Source organism: Carcharodon carcharias, chromosome 12 (genome assembly GCF_017639515.1).
Source record: "Carcharodon carcharias isolate sCarCar2 chromosome 12, sCarCar2.pri, whole genome shotgun sequence".
In the NCBI taxonomy this organism is placed as follows: domain Eukaryota; kingdom Metazoa; phylum Chordata; class Chondrichthyes; order Lamniformes; family Lamnidae; genus Carcharodon; species Carcharodon carcharias.
The window spans coordinates 13,177,379-13,194,789 of NC_054478.1; the positions used below are offsets into that span (position 1 = coordinate 13,177,379).

The window sequence follows — 17,411 nt, forward strand, 5'->3', positions numbered from 1 at the left end:
GAACCAAGGCTGTAATGAGGTCAGGAGCTGACTGGCCCTGGCGGGACCCAAACTGGGCGTCAGGGAACAGGTGGCTAAGCTTAATTGCACTGTTGAAATCCCTTCCATAACTTTACTGATGATCGCCAGTAGACTGGCCAGGTTGGATTTGTTCTGCTTTTTGTGTACAGGGCATATCTGGGCAATTTTCCACATAGAGGGTAGATGCCAGTGTTGTAGCTGTACCGAAACAACTTGACTAGGGGCGTGGCACGTCCTGGAGCACAAGTCTTGAGCACTATTGCCGGAATACTGTTGACAATGTAACTTCCCATTCCATGGGCGTGAGTTTCTGCTCTGATGTGTTCCCCTCTCCGAAGAGATTAGACAGTTGCAATAGCATTGCCGAGTATCCGGAAATTGAAGGCTAGTCAAAACGAGCGAAGATATCGGAGATAAACCTTTGGGGTGTTGCAGCAAAATAGTGTGTTCCTTTCGTTTTCCTTGAACACTTCATTCATTATAAAAATTGGGGGGGAAATGGCTGTTTGACTGAGAGCTAAGTATCATCTAGCGGGGTGATCAGGAGCCTTTCCTCTTCCTTTCCGATTGGTTGGGAAGGCAGCAGAGATGCTGCAAGATAAACATGGCAGGCAGCTAATGCCAGGACTACGGGTGGAGAGAGATTGGGAGCAGGATGAATATATTTAGCCAGCTACCCTTGGCAGCGGCGGAGCTGGGTAATGCCCGGTTATGATGGACATGCTGCAGTTTCCTGCCCTTTCCTGTGTATTACCAGGAGCGTTTGGTCAGGAAATGATGTTGAATTTTACCGCACATGAGGAGGTCCCTTTGACCAGTGGCTGCAGGAAATCTATTCACAGCCCCAGGGCTCAAATCTCACAGGACAGAGTTAGGAATTGATAAGTCAGGAAGAAGGCGGTGATTCCAGCTGTGAAATGGTTATGGTGGAATGCTGTCGAGTAAAAGGTGTAACTGGGCCACAGGGTGGGAGACACTGAGTGAAATGGAACGAGACGGAGGATGAGAAGGTAGGCAGGGCCGGCATGGTCTGCCTGAGTGTGAAGGACTTAAGCCTGATCGCTTGCTCCTGCTCCTAAAATTTCACTTCCGGTCCAGAAGCTGCAGGTTTATGGGTTTCTCAGGAATGAGAACAATCCTGCTCCTTGCTGGAATTTCCTTGGTTCCAGGATCCAGCCTTAGTTGGAACTCTTTCAGCAACTGTAATCAAAAAGAGATTTAAATCTGTGAAGAAAAATGTATAGAGTGGACAGGAATCACTGGGATTCTCTGGTTAACCCTGGTGCTTGCTCTGGCTAACGCCAGTGTTCACCAGTGTAAGTACAAGCAATAGCCAGAGCAAGCACAACTGTTAGCCAGAGTAAGTACTGGCATTAGCTAAAGCCAGTGCTTGCTCAAGTTAACTTCAGTGCTCACTCTGGCTGAAGCCAGTGCTTGCTTTAGCTAACTGCAGTGCTCGCTCTAGCTAACTGCAGTGCTCACTCTAGCTAACTGCAGTGCTCACTCTGGCTGAAGCCAGTGCTTGCTTGAGCTAACTGCAGTGCTTGCTCTAGCTAACTGCAGTGCTCACTCTGGCTGAAGCCAGTGCTCGCTTGAGCTAACTGCAGTGCTCGCTCTGCTGAAGCCAGTGCTTGCTTGAGCTAACTGCAGTGCTCACTCTGGCTGAAGCCAGTGCTCACTCGAACTAACTGCAATGCTCACTCTAGCTAACTGCAGTGCTCACTCTGGCTGAAGCCAGTGCTTGCTTGAGCTAACTGCTGTGCTCGCTCGCAATAACTGCAGTGCTCACTCTGGCTGAAGCCAGTGCTTCGTCTAACCACAGTGCTCACTCTGGCTAACTGCAGTGCTCGCTCTGGCTAAAGCCAGTACTTACTCTGGCTAACTGCAGTGCTCGCTCTGGCTAAAGCCAGTACTTACTCTGGCTAACTGCAGTGCTCGCTCTGGCTAAAGCCAGTATTTACTCTGGCTAACTGCAGTGCTCGCTCTGGCTAAAGCCAGTACTTACTCTGGCTAACTGCAGTGCTCGCTCTGACTAAAGCCAGTATTTACTCTGGCTAACTGCAGTGCTCACTCTGGCTAAAGCCAGTACTTACTCTGGCTAACTGCAGTGCTCACTCTGGCTAAAGCCAGTACTTACTCTGGCTAACTGCAGTGCTCACTCTGGCTAAAACCAGTACTTACTCTGGCTAACTGCAGTGCTCACTCTGGCTAAAGCCAGTACTTACTCTGGCTAACTGCAGTGCTCACTCTGGCTAAAGCCAGTACTTACTCTGGCTAACTGCAGTGCTCACTCTAGCTAACTGCAGCGCTCGCTCTGGCTAAAGCCAGTACTTACTCTGGCTAAAGCCAGTACTTACTCTGGCTAAAGCCAGTACTTACTCTGGCTAGCGTCAGTTGCACCTCCAACTCTGCAATCCTTCTCCCTGGACAGCCCCGCACACCATATCCAAACGGCACTGAGCTGAACGGATGATGTTTTAGTCTTTCTGCTCCTCTGATCCAGCGATGTGGTTGAAACATGTGAGGATTGGGGAATTCCTGTTCATTGTGGGACATGGCGTAATGGCACAAGACCAGCTGTGTCTACAGGAGAGAGAATAGAGCTGCATGGTACAGTTACAGAAACAGTACCAGTCCTTTTCAGTCTAATTATGTTTGAAATGCTGCATAAGATACAGCAGTGAATCTGCACACCTCGTTATACCTCCCGATCTGGTGTTTATATTGGCTGACACTGAGGGTAGCACTCTGTTACTCTGTGTGTGTGTGAGTCACTCACAGTGACGGTGCTGGGCTGCATCACACTCAGTGTGAGAGGATTGTGTCAAATTGATGTTAATCCTGGGCTGTGTCACTCTCTGTTTGAGCGCTGGGCTGTGTCACTCTCTGTTTGAGCGCTGGGCTGTGTCACTCTCTGAGTGCTGGGCTGTGTCACTCTGTGTGAGCACTGGGCTGTGTCAATCGGTGTGAGCGCTGGGCTGTGTCACTCTCGGTGTGAGCGCTGGGCTGTGTCACTCTCTGTGTGAGCGCTGGGCTGTGTCACTCTCGGTGTGAGCGCTGGGCTTTGTCACTCTCCGTGTGAGCTCTGGGCTGAATTGCTGCCAGGCTTATGTATATATTATAAAAACAAAAAAAAAACTGCGGATGCTGGAAATCCAAAACAAAAACAGAATTACCTGGAAAAACTTAGCAGGTCTGGCAGTATCGGCGGAGAAGAAAAGAGTTGACGTTTCGAGTCCTCATGACCCTTCGACAGAACTTGAGTTCGAGTCCAAGAAAGAGTTGAAATATAAGCTGGTTTAAGGTGTGTGTGTGGGGGGCGGAGAGATAGAGAGAGAGAGAGAGAGAGGTGGGGGGGGGGTGCGGTGTGTGGTTGTAGGGACAAACAAGCAGTGATAGAAGCAGATCATCAAAAGATGTCAACGACAATAGTACAATAGAACACATAGGTGTTAAAGTTAAAGTTGGTGATATTATCTAAACGAATGTGCTAATTAAGAATGGATGGTAGGGCACTCAAGGTATAGCTCTAGTGGGGTTTTTTTTTATATAATGGAAATAGGTGGGAAAAGGAAAATCTTTATAATTTATTGGAAAAAAAAGGGAAGGGGGAAAACAGAAAGGGGGTGGGGTTGGGGGAGGGAGCCATCATTTTCACGTGGTCCATCTCTGACACTTCCCTTCCCTTCCTTGACCTCTCTGTCTCAATCTCTGGTGATAGACTGTCCACCAATATCCATTACAAACCCACCGACTCCCACAGCTATCTCGACTACAGCTCCTCACACCCCGCTTCCTGTAAGGACTCCATCCCATTCTCTCAGTTCCTTCGCCTCCGTCGCATCTGTTCTGATGATGCTACATTCAAAAACAGTTCCTCTGACATGTCCTCCTTCTTCCTTAACCGAGGTTTTCCACCCACGGTCGTTGACAGGGCCCTCAACCGTGTCCGGCCCATCTCCCGCGCATCCGCCCTCACGCCTTCTCCTCCCTCCCAGAAACATGATAGGGTCCCCCTTGTCCTCACTTATCACCCCACCAGCCTCCGCATTCAAAGGATCATCCTCCGCCATTTCCGCCAACTCCAGCATGATGCCACCACCAAACACATCTTCCCTTCACCCCCCCTATCGGCATTCCGTAGGGATCGCTCCCTCCGGGACACCCTGGTCCACTCCTCCATCACCCCCTACTCCTCAACCCCCTCCTATGGCACCACCCCATGCCCACGCAAAAGATGCAACACCTGCCCCTTCACTTCCTCTCTCCTCACCGTCCAAGAGCCCAAACACTCCTTTCAAGTGAAGCAGCATTTCACTTGCATTTCCCCCAACTTAGTCTACTGCATTCGTTGCTCCCAATGTGGTCTCCTCTACATTGGAGAGACCAAACGTAAACTGGGTGACCGCTTTGCAGAACACCTGCGGTCTGTCCGCAAGAATGACCCAAACCTCCCTGTCGCTTGCCATTTTAACACTCCACCCTGCTCTCTTGCCCACATGTCTGTCCTTGGCTTGCTGCATTGTTCCAGTGAAGCCCAACGCAAACTGGAGGAACAACACCTCATCTTCCGAATAGGGACTTTACAGCCTTCCGGACTGAATATTGAATTCAACAACTTTAGGTCGTGAGCTCCCTCCCCCATCCCCACCCCCTTTCTGTTTTCCCCCTTCCCTTTTTTTTTCCAATAAATTATAAAGATTTTCCTTTTCCCACCTGTTTCCATTATATAAAAAAAAACCCCCACTAGAGCTATACCTTGAGTGCCCTACCATCCATTCTTAATTAGCACATTCGTTTAGATAATATCACCAATTTTAACTTTAACACCTATGTGTTCTATTGTACTATTGTCGTTGACATCTTTTGATGATCTGCTTCTATCACTGCTTGTTTGTCCCTACAACCACACCACCACCCCCCCCCACCTCTCTCTATCCCTCCGCCCCCCACACACACACCTTAAACCAGCTTATATTTCAACGCTTTCTTGGACTCGAACTCAAGTTCTGTCGAAGGGTCATGAGGACTCGAAACATCAACTCTTTTCTTCTCCGCCGATGCTGCCAGACCTGCTGAGTTTTTCCAGGTAATTCTGTTTTTGTTATGTATATATTATGTTGAACTGTCCTTTTGCTTCAGTTGTTCTTTGGGAGAGTTGCTTACCCCTTGTGGAATATTGTAATCGCCCAACACAATGTCCCTGTCCAATGTACGGAAACCACTGGGAATAACTGGGTACATCCTGAGGGTTAAAACAGAAGGAAATATGACCATCCTGTTCATGTGTTTCAACTGACAGCCACAGTCCACTCACCCTCTACCCTATCCCCTTGGCCACCCTCTACACCCCCTGGCCACCCTCTACACCCCTTCCCTTGTCCTGCCCCCCTCCACCTTCCTTCCACTCTCCTATCACCTGTCAATGAGCTGGAATGTGAATCCCAGATGAGCAGTAAATTGTATTAGTGAGGAGGAGGAATTTCTGGATCGTTTTCTCTTCAGTAGGTCACACCTCAGAAGCAGGTGCTCCCACGGGTGCTGGATCCAGGAGGACTCTCTGTCGGCAGGAGAGCTGGAACCTTGAGGAGGTGGTGCAGGGCACCCCTCAGACATTAGCCTCCCAAACGGGTTCGATGCACTTGCTGTCTGAGGGTAAATGGGAAGACTGTAGGAAGGACTAGCGCAATATTAACCATGGCACTGTGGTACAGAAGGCAGTCTGAAGGGGGTCAAGGAGACTATAAATGTGGTAGTTATGTGTGGTTCAATAATGGAGTGGGGTGAAGTCAGATGTCATCCTCTGCAGTCACTAAAGGTGCTAGGCCCAAGGATATCTTGGAACAGCTGGAAGGGAAACAGGGAAGGAAGAAGCAAGATCCTTGATGGTGAGGTACATATCAGGATCAAAACATAGGGACATAAGAACTAGGAGCAGGAGTAGGCAATTCAGCCCCTCGAGCCTGCCCCCCCATTCATTACGATCACGGCTGAGCTCGTTTCAGCCTCAACTCCAATTTCCCGCCCTCTCCCCATAACCTTTCACCCCGTTACTAATTAAAAATCTGTCTATCCCCTCCTTAAATTTATTCAGCGTCCCGGCATCCACTGCACTCTGAGGTAGTGAATTCCACGATTCACGACCCTTTGAGAAAAGTAATTCCTCCTCATCTCTGATTTAAATCTACCACCACTTAGTCTAAAACTATGGCCTCTCATTCTAGAATGCCCCACAAGGGGAAACATCTGCTCCACGTCGACTTTGTCTATCCCCTTTAGCACCTTATATACCTCAATTAGATCTCCTCTCATCCTTCTAAACTCTAGCGAGTATAGGCCTAAACTGCTCAATCTCTCCTCATAAGACAAGCCCCACATCTCTGGAATCTGGGACTAACAGGGATAAGGAACCACTAAGGGAGCTATCCAGAGCTGAGAGCTAAACTTACTGAATAACACTTACATTTAAAAAGCACCTTTTACAACCTCAGGACATCCCAAAGATCTTTACAGCCAAAGTTGTACCTTTGAAGTGCAGACACTATAGTAATGAAAGGGCCCCCAGGGTAATAATCAGGATTATTTATCTGCACCATGTGCAAATTGGCACAGGAGCAAACAGTCTAGAAAAGTAAACTGGTGACTAAAGGATTGGGGTGAGGAAAGAGGGATTCTATATCTTGGCAGGAATGTGGGGTTGAGGTTACATTCAGATCAGCCACGATCTTATTGAATGTCAGAGCAGGCTTGAGGGGCTGAATGGCCTACTCCTGCTCCTAATTCATATTTTCATATGACATTGGCACCAGTCCTGGGACAGGAAGGAGCTGATTCTATGAAAATAATAAATTAAATGATGGTTGTTGTTGTTGGAAATCAATCATCTCAGCTCCAGGACATCACTGCAGGAGTTCCTCTGGGTAGTGTCCTCGGCCCAACAATCTTCAGCTGCTTCATCAATGACCTTCCCTTCATCATAAGGTCAGAAGTGGGGATATTCGCTGATGATTGCACAATGTTCAGCACCATTCGTGACTCCTCAGATACTGAAGCAAAATTCACCATAGTTCCAGAGGCTGCTCTCTCAGAGAGAGATGACTGGTGGTGAATTTAATCTGAGGGTCACCACACAGGTAAGGGGCAAGGTTGAGAAGGCAGGGTCTTCATTGGATGACCTCAGCTGGTTCAGGAATTGAACCCACACTGTTGATGTCACTCTACATCACAAACCAGCCATCCAGCCAACTGAGCTAAACCCCCTAAAGCAGTTCATGTCTAACTGTAGCAAGACCTGGACAACTTTCAGGCTTGGGCTGATAAATTACAAGTAACATTCACACCACACAAGTGCCAGACAATGATCATCTCCCAACATGACAATCTTAAAAATTGCATAATATTCAGCACCTTTCACGACTCCTCAGAGACTGAAACAGTCCATGTCCAAATGCAGCAAGACCTGACAATATCCAGGCTTGGACTGACAAGTGGCAAGTAACATTCGTGCCACACAAGTGTTATCCCTGTATTTCTCATCCGTGTATTTAAATCCCTCTATGTTCTCATCACTTCCGATTTCTGTAACCTCACCCCTCTGAATTTTCTGCATCTTTTCAAGCCTGGCCTCTTGTCAATCCCACATTTCCGTCACCATTCAGTTGTCTAGGCCCTAAGCTCTGCAATTCCTTCCTTAAATTTCTTTGCCTCTCCACCTCTCTGTCCTCGTTTAAGACCCTTTTGAACAATAACCCCTTCATTTACTGTGTAACCCCCGTCCCTCCCTGTATTACATCTCTGCAGGTTCTCCTTTCACCTCAATGTCTCTTTGATGATTGCCTTTAGCAGAGGCATTTTGCTGAGTTCCTGGGCTGTTGGTATCTCTTCTGCGGGACTGACGCTGCATATCTCCCTGAAGACAGAGTCTTGAAGTTCTGGGTCTTTGGCCAGGGAGTACAGGGCCCAGGACAAGGTGTTTGCAGTCTGCAATATAAAAACACTTCAATCTCAGCAAATGCACACGGCAGAGTGTGAGAGGCGGCAGTAAATGAATAAACAGGAAGCAACCATTTTGCATTACAGCATCTTTTATTTATAAGACGCCTTTGTAAAATCATTGAATGGTTACAGCACAAAGGAGGTCCTTTGGCCCATTGTGTCCATGCTGGCTCTCAATAAGAGCAACTCACCTACTCTCACTCCCAGCCTTTTCCCTGTAACCCTGCAAAATTTTTCTCTTCAGATAATGATCCAATTCCCTTTTGTGCCTCCACTACACGCTCAGGTAGTACAATACAGACCCTAACCACTTGCTGCGTGGAAAAGATTCTCCTTGTGTCACCATTGCTCGGTTTGCCAGCCACCTTAAACCTCTGTCCTCTGGGAACAGTTTCTCCATCTCTACTCCATCCAGACCCCTCATGATTTTGAACACCTCTAACAAATCTGCTCTCAGCCTTTTCATCTCCAAGGAAAACAGTCCCAACTTCTCCAACCTATCTACTTAACTGATGTTCCTCAACCCTGGAACCATTCTCATGAATCTTTTCTGCACCCTCTCTAATGCTTCACATCCTTCCTAAAGTGCAGTGCCCAGAACTGGACTCAATACTCCAGTTGAGGCCAAACCAGTGTTGTACAAAGGTTTATCATAACTTCCTTGGTTACTGCGTGCTTTTTTAACTGCTCTCTCAACCTGCCCTGTCACCTTCAATCATCTCTGCAAATATTGCAGAATTCTACCCTTTTTTTTTAATATTGCCTCTCCCCATTCTTCCCACCAAATGGATACATCACACTTCTCTGCATTAACCTTCATCTGCCATTTGTCTGCCCATTCCACCAATCTACCTATGCCCTTTTGAAGTTTAACTCTGTTCTTCTCACAGTTCACAATAATTCCAAGCTGTGTCAAGCACAACTTTTGAAATTGTGCCCTGTACACCAAAGTCCACTTCCTGAATATATGTCAGGAAAAGCAGGGATCCTAACACTGATCTCTGGGGAACCCCAGTATAAACCTTCCTCCAACCCAAGAAACAACAGTTCAGTGCTACTGTCTCTTTCCTGTCACTCAGCCAATTTCATATTCACGTTGCTCCTGTCCCTTTTATTCCATGAGCTCTAACTTTGCTCACAAATCTGTTGTGGAGCATCAAACCCCTTTTGGAAGTCCATATACACCACATCAACAGCATTACCCTCATCAACCCTCTCTGTTACCTCATCTAAAAACTCAAGCAAGCTAGTTAAACACAATTTGCCTTTACCAAATCTGTGCTGGCTTTCCTTAATATATATATATCAAGTGAAATTCGACTTCACCACTACCGGGCCCTCAGCTTTCTCCCTTACGTTCAATCCATCAAGGTCATCTCCAAAGCATAACCTCCATTTGCCTCATCTCTGATCCTCTGTTGCTGAAATCCTAATTCATGTCAATAACGTCTTGCCAGTGACCTCCTTCAAGGTGACCCTCGCTGGTATCCCCACGTCTGCAATCCACAAGATACAAATGATATGGAGTATTGTGTCCTTTATACTCACACCAACGTTCACATCCCCACCACTCTTGTGACACAATGGTGACATCACTAGGCTGAATTTTGTGGCATCTAAGGGGTGGGATAGGAGACGCGAGGGGCCAAAAGACCAGGAGGATGGGCAGGGCCGGAGTGCTCATCATCTTCCCATCCTCAGGATACTTTGCCAGCAGCAGGGAAGGTGGAGGACAGCCCTCCAGCCCACAGGCCGATTGCACCACATAAGAGGCCAATTCAGAGCTTCTTCCGACTGCTGCTGCCGTTTTACCCAGCTCTCTGTCGCCCATGGAAGTGTTTCTCATATGTCGGTGCAGACTGGATGGGCCAAAGGGTCTCTGTGATTCTGTGATGGAGGACCCCTCCCCGCTGGCAATAGTTGCTACTGCAGCAATGCCCCCTGCCCTCATCAACCCACAGCTTACCCTTGGTTGAGGCGTGCCTGCCTGAGTGGCCCTGGAAATGCCCGACTCACTTTAACTTGTTCTGAGGGCAGCACCTATCACCGTGTCCCTCATGAGGGTGCAGCCCCAGCAGTGGCCACAGGTTTGATAGACTCCCCCCACCCCCAGGCAGTGCTTGGAGGCAGGTTCTCATCCATTAAAGGGTCAGGAATCCAATGATGGCTCATTAATTACAAGATGGGCCTGAAATGCTGCTGGAGGTCCCCCAAACAAGGGAGGAGGGGTTGCCCCTGACTCTCCAGCCCATCGCTGGGGGCTTCTGGCACCTTGACAAAATCCAGTCCCCTGTTCCCTGAAGTGGCTCCATAGTAAACACAGGCCTATGAATTCAGACTAACCTGCCAACTTGTTTTGGAGCAGAGGTACCTTTGGAAACCTCATTATAGACAGGGAATATAAAGTCTAAAGATCCAGCCCCCCTGTTGCTTGATCCAGAACCACTCAAAGCCAGTGGCATCATCAGAGAGGCTTAACAAGAAAATAAATCAAACTTGTGGGTCTCCTTGCTGACAAAAAGAAATTCTATTAAAATTAAAGGAATATTTGACACGTTTGTAATTTTTCTTCTTAAAAATAAAAGTACTTACCAAGACCTTCCTAGCGCTTTATAGAACAATGATGATAAGGAACCAAATTATAAAGTATTAATGTATTTGGCCAGGTTCAATTTAACACCTCACGTTTGTATTTGGAGGTAAAATAGACTTAATGAGCACTGGTAGAATTTAAACATAGTCAAGACACACAAATGGAACCAACTTTAACTCTAATCGGATTAAAATTTTAACTTTAGCAGAAAACAACAGGGCTGTTGAGTGCAAAACTTACAGAGCAGTGCACAACTTATTTAAAAGCTGGACACCAAGAATCTAAATCACTAGATTAAATCACCAATAGTGATTTCAACAGCTCAGCACTTGGACTTGCTATACAAATATAACATACAAAAGAATTAAAAACAAAAAACTGCGGATGCTGGAAATCCAAAACAAAAACAGAATTACCTGGAAAAACTCAGCAGGTCTGGCAGCATCGGCGGAGAAGAAAAAAATTGACTTTTCGAGTCCTCATGACCCTACAACAGAACTAAGTGAATATTAGGAGAGGGGTGAAATATAAGCTGGTTTAAGGTGGGGGGAGAGAAGTGGGGAAGTTGCCCACTTCTCATCACCCCCCCACCCCCCAACCTTAAACCAGCTTATATTTCACCCCTCTCCTAATATTCACTTAGTTCTGTTGTAGGGTCATGAGGACTCGAAACGTCAACTCTTCTTCGCCGATGCTGCCAGACCTGCTGAGTTTTTCCAGGTAATTCCGTTTTTGTTCTTATACAAAAGAATTACTAATTCTAATACACTAATCCATAAAATCATAAGTTAATAAGAAACAGGAGCAGGAATGGGCCATTCAGCCCCTTGAGCCTGCTCCAACATTCAATAAGACCGTGGCTGATCAGATTGTGACCTTAACTCCACTTTCCTGCCCTGTCCCCCATAACCCTTGTCAATCAAAAATCTGTCTAACTCAGCCTTGAATATATTCAATGACCCAGCCTCACGGCTCACTGGGGAAGAGAATTCCACAGACTAACGACCCTCTGAGAGAAGGAATTCCTCCTCATCTCTGTCTTAATCGGGAAACCCATTTTCTGCACCCATAGTTCTAGATTCCCCATGAGAGGAAACATCCTCTCAGCATCTACCCTGTCAAACACCCTCAGAATCTAATATGCTTCAATAAGATCACACTTCATTCTTCTAAACTCCCAATGTATGCAGGCCCAACCTGCTCAACCTTTCCTCATAAGACAAAACCCTTCATCCCAGGAATCAGCCCAGCGAACCTTCTCTGAACTGCTTCCAAAGTAAATATATCCTTAAGTAAGGAGACCAAAACTGTACACAGTACTCCTGGTGCAGTCTCACCAATGTCCTGTAGCAAGATTTCCTATTTTATACTCCTGACCCCCCTTCAATAAAGGCCATTCCCAAAACAGTCTGAACCATTGTTATCAGTTGGGTGTTTACACTGACCGTATCCACTCCACCCAACAAGAGCTCAGTGATGCTGCTGTACATCTCTGACTGGGTCATCTTTCCACTGGCCAGTAGGTGGGTCAGATACAGCCCCTCCACCGACTGCCCTGTGTTTAGGAGATCTTTAATCTGGGCCAACTTCTTGTCCACGGCCTTTATGGCTACAGAGAAAAAAAGGGAAGAGAGAAGATCAGGATGGTCAGCACTTGACAATCTCCACAGGTCACTTCAGTCATTGGCTGCACATGTGTCAACTCACATCAGACATTTAAACATGGTGATATGCAATAAAACTGTGTTTGTTGGAAGGGATCAATGGTGCCAGTTAATATGGAATGGGACTAGTGTCTTGGCAAATCATATAACTAGGCCAGTAAAGAGGGCTTTAAAGTAAGTAGTGCATGGGGAGGGTTCCTGTGAGGGGAAGATTGGAAAGTTAAAGAAAACAGACAAGGCAATAGCGCCCTGGTAGCGATACGGGGTGACCAGAGTGGGGCAGGAAGAGACAGAGTGGTACAAACGTAGCGTGCACCAGCAGATATGATCAGAGTAGGGAAAAATGGCTTTAAGCTGACAAGAGGGGAAGGAGGATTTGGGTGAAGGGAAATTTAGTAAACCGAAGATAAAAGTTGAGGCAGTAGAAAAGTACATGGATGTGGGTAAAGACAAACTGAGCAGGATGGGAAGGGACAGACAGTTTCATGGTAATAGTGCATCAGAGAGTAAAGTCCATTGGAGGGGAGGAGTAGTGAAAAAGTAAAAGTGAAGTCACTTTATCTGAATGCTTGGAGCATCAGCAATAAGATAGATGAACAAATGGCACAAACAGAGATAAACAGTTTGGATCTAATCACCATTACAGAGACATGGGCCTAACTGTTTCCCACGCTGGTCAGACAGGCTCGGCGGGTCAGCTGCAGCCAATTAAGGCCTGTCCTGCGTGGACCGCGAGCAGGAGGGCTGAGCACGGGGCCGACTCAGGGAGATTGTTTTTAAAAAAATAACTAAAAGCATTAAAAATCCAATGAAACAGGTCCCCTCATGTGACTGTGTCACAAGGAGATGGGACGTGCTTTTATTTTTCGAAGAGACCTTTCATTTGATTTGTAAAAGCTTTAGGAAGCCTCATCCCGCTCGAGGATGAGGTTTCCGAAAAAAACGTGAAGGCCGCTCGACCTTCTCACCCACCCGTTAACGGAAGGTTGGACGGGCAGCGTAAATTTGAAATTCATTAGTTCGTTAATGGCCTTTCAATTATCGGTAGGTGCGCAGCCAACTCCAGTGAGCGCCCGCCGAATGAAATGTTGCGAGACAGAGCGATGATGTCAGGACCCACACCCAACGTCATTTTACTTTCCGGCGTGTTGGCCCCGCGCCCCTCTCCCACCCCTCCCCCCCGTCCAAACCACCCCCCCCCCCCCCACCCCCGCCCAATGCCGAATGTGAAATCCTGGCCATTTTTACAAGTTGACCAATGTTGTGAAATAAATATTCCAGGATACACAGCATTTCAAAAAGATGGACAGAATGGAAAAGGAGGAGGGGGGTAGCCTGATAGTAAAGGATGACATAAGAACCATGAGTGACAAAGGATTTTGGCTCAGAAAATCAGGAAGTGGAGTCAGTATGGGTTAGGGATAGCAAGAGTCAGAAAACGCTGCTTGAATTGGTTATATCACTGCACAGAGCATTAAACAAGAAACTACCGGAGTTTGTAACATAGGAAATGTGATATATAGAACTTTAGTCTTCATATAGACTGGAGCAATCAAATTGGCAAAGGGTCTGGAAGATAAGTTTGTAGAATGCTTTTGTGACAGTTTCCTGGAGCAATGTGGTGTGAAGCCAACTAGGGATAAAGTTATTTTAGCTCTAGTGTTCTGCAATGAGGCAAGATTAATTAGCAACGCCCTAATAAAAATCCACCAGGGAATAGTGATCATAATATCATTGAATTCAACATTAAGTGACTAACTCCAATCACAAACAAGAATCTTAAACTTAAATAAAGCCAATTACACTGGTGTGAGGGGACAGCTGGCTAAGGTTGATTGGGTAAATAAACTAAAAGGTATGGTAGTAAATAAACAGTGGGAAACATTTTAAGTTGAGCATTCAAAATGTTCAACAAAAATACATTTAATTAAAAACAAAAGCTCAGCAAGAAAACTCCATCTTTGGCTTACTCAGGAGCTTAAAGATAGTATTAGATTAAAAATAGAGGTTTATAATATTGCAAAGAATGTTGTAAACCTGAGGATTGGGGGTGTTTTAGAAAGCAGCAGAGGGCCACCAAGAAGTTAATAAAAAGTGAAAAAATAGAACATGAGAGTAAACTAGCCAGGAATATAAAAACAGATTGTAAGAGCTTTTACATGTATACAATAAAAAGGAGAAGAGTAGCTAAAGTAAACATTGGTCTCTCAGAGTGGACCTAGGAGAAATTATTATGTGAAATGAAGAAATGGAAGAGACATTGAACAATTATTTTATATCTGTCTTAAGACACAAGTTACATACCAGAAATGGAGCATAATCAAGGGGCAAAAAAGAGCAAGGAAATTGAAGTAATGAATATCAGCAGAGAGAATGTACTGGAGAAACTCAAGGGACTAAAATCTGATAACTCCCCACACCCTGATGGCCTTCACCCCAGGCTTCTAAAAGAGATAGTTGCAGAGATAGTGGATGGACTGGCTAAGATTTTCCAAAACAGAGAGTAGGGATAAATGTGGAATTTTCAAGGTGACAGGCCAATCGTATAGGACTGAGATGAGGAGAAATTACTTCACTCAAATGGCTGTGAATCATTAGTATTCTCTACCCCAGAGTGTTAGGGAATCTTCATCATTGAATATATTTAAGGCTGGGATAGACAGACTTTTGGTCTCTCAGGGAATTGAAGGAAAAGGTGAACAGGTAGGAAAGGGGAGTTGAAGCCCAAGATCAGCCATGATTGTAGTGAACGGTGGAGCAGGTTCGATGGGCCCTGGTGGTCTACTCCTGCTCCTATTTCTTGTGTTCTTGTGATAAACCAGGTAGTAGGAAGTGGTATTCCACTATGATTGGGTTTGTTATTCACAAGAACTTAATCGATTTAGACTCGGAATCAGAAGTGCAATTTCAGAATTTGTGGACAACGTTACATTGGGGCTCTGGTTAATACCGTAGAGGCTGCCAGCAAATACGGAAAGACATGGGGCAGAGTTTTCCTGTTGGTTTGGGGGAGTGAGTCCCGCACACCCACATGTGAAATGAAGCGTGGCGACGTCGGGCAGGTGCTGTGAAGTCACCGGGTGCCATGGCGATACTTGAGAAGGTGGGCACACTATAAGTTCGGATGAGCACCCGCCATTAATTAAGGTCCTTGAGGCAGAAATTGATCTCGATTTTTCTCAGCCCGTGTGATCTTCAGGACATCACGCAGGTGCAACAGGCAGGCGGGTAGGAGACATTTGTATAAACCTCATCCACGGGGTGGGATAAGAGGGGTGAGTGGGGTGGTGAATGTGATGTTTGAGGGATTTAAGTGTGAAAGTTACTGCTACTTGCCTGAGTGAGCAGGAATACTTCAAAACCCATAACAACTGCTTGGACAGGAGTAACAGCCTTGGTCAGAACTCTACAGTAGAAACCATTTCTGGGGCCTGCAGCTTTCAGCAAGCCTTCCCTTAGCCTGGGAATGGGAGTGGTGCTCTCCATTGGAGGCATCTCCTCTGAGGAGGAAGGGAGGGCTAGAAGGAGGAGGAGGCCAGGAGTGAACATTCAGCCTCCAGGGGAGCCACCTTTGGGAGGAGAGGCGCAGGCACAAGGGGCGCAGGGCCAAGAGGTTGTCCAAGGTGGAAGGGGCCACAGAAGATGCCACTATCCTGCTGCCTGGGTTTACAGGCGGTGAAGCAGCTACCTCAATATGACTGAGGTGCAGTACCGAAGGAGGCTCCGTCTCTCAAGGGAGACAGTCAACTATATCTGTCAGATGATTGGCCCTGAGATATCTCCTAACTGTGTGGGTGGACACCCCATGCCAGTGGCTCTGAAGGTCACAGCTTCCCTCCACTTCTATGCCTCTGACTCTTTCCAGGGCTCGGTGGGTGATCTTTGCAGTGTCTCCCAATCAGCTGTACACACTTGTGTCAAGCAGGTTACAGACACTCTGTTTAGGTGTTCATTGACTTTCATCCACTACCGCTGGGATGATGCCAGTCAGATACAGCGAACCAGAGGTTTTGCGGCCATTGCTGGCTTCCCCCGTGTCCAGGGGGCAATAGACTGTACACATGTGGCCATCAAGGCACCAGGGGATGAGCCGGGTGCCTTGGTCAACAGGAAGGGCTTCCACTCCATGAACGTGCAGATAGTATGCCAGGGCACACACCAGGGCTGCAGGCTCCACACTCGATACCTGAACGCTAAGTCAGCCTGGATAATAACATTAACTAAGGCCCTTGTCAATAAAGCTCAATGTCAGACTATTCACTCATAACATCACGGCTTCCTGTTCAAGCTGCAGGTTCTACAAGTCTGTGCAAGGTACCCAGGCAGCTCCCACGATGCCTACATCCTCAGACACTCCCAGGTGCCGGGGCTCTTCAGTGCTCCAGCCCGGCTGGATGGATGGCTGTTGGGTGACAAGGGCTATCCCCTCAGAAGGTGTCTCATGATGCCTCTCCGCCATCCAAGAACAGAAGCTGAACAGCGGTACAATAGGAGCGACAGCAGCACAAAGGCTGTGGTGGAGAGAACCATTGGTCTTCACAAGATGTGCTTCCGATGCCTGGACCTCTCAGGGGGTGCACTCCAGTACCCCCAGATCGTGTGTCGCTGATAGTGGTTGCATTCTGTGCTCTCCACAATCTGGGCCTGGAAAGGGGGCACACAGTGGATGAGGAAGGCGTGGACACAGTTGCTCCGGATGCACATGATGAGTGCAGCAGTAAGTCCGAGGATGAGCATGCACAGGAGAATGCTGAGGGGGTAGACACTGACCAGGGCATACTCCAGGGAGGCAGGGACACCCGGGATGCTTTAATCCAAAGGGCCTTCAGTTAGCCCACTACAGATGGACCTTCAACACATGCCAGGGCTGCAGGCTCCCCTCCACACTCGATACCTAAGCGCTAAATCAGCCTGGATAATAACATTAACTAAGGGCCTTGTCAATAAAGCTCAATGTCAAACAACTCACTCATAACATCACGGCTTCCCATATACATGCAGAAGTAAGGAATCACCCTGAGTCATGGCAACATGTCAAAATTTATTGAGTAAACATAAGTAAATTCATAAAGCAAAATGAAAACAGTGTTGGACATCACACCAAGTCTTCAACTAATTACTATGGGCCAACATAAAAG

At 46.9% G+C, this 17,411-nt stretch overlaps 1 protein-coding gene across 1 annotated transcript in view; it reads right to left on the reverse strand.

Moving 5' to 3' along the window:
- Positions 1-1,104: 1,104 nt before the first annotated feature.
- Positions 1,105-17,411, reverse strand: part of LOC121285067 (sterol 26-hydroxylase, mitochondrial-like) — a 44,264-nt gene continuing 27,957 nt past the window's right edge. Inside the window, exons 7-11 of the mRNA XM_041201192.1 lie at positions 12,055-12,218; positions 7,835-8,001; positions 5,188-5,266; positions 2,401-2,604; positions 1,105-1,221 (exon numbers count right to left, since the gene is read on the reverse strand). Coding sequence (XP_041057126.1) covers positions 1,105-1,221; positions 2,401-2,604; positions 5,188-5,266; positions 7,835-8,001; positions 12,055-12,218 — 731 coding nt within the window. The remainder of the gene's footprint in view (positions 1,222-2,400; positions 2,605-5,187; positions 5,267-7,834; positions 8,002-12,054; positions 12,219-17,411) is intronic.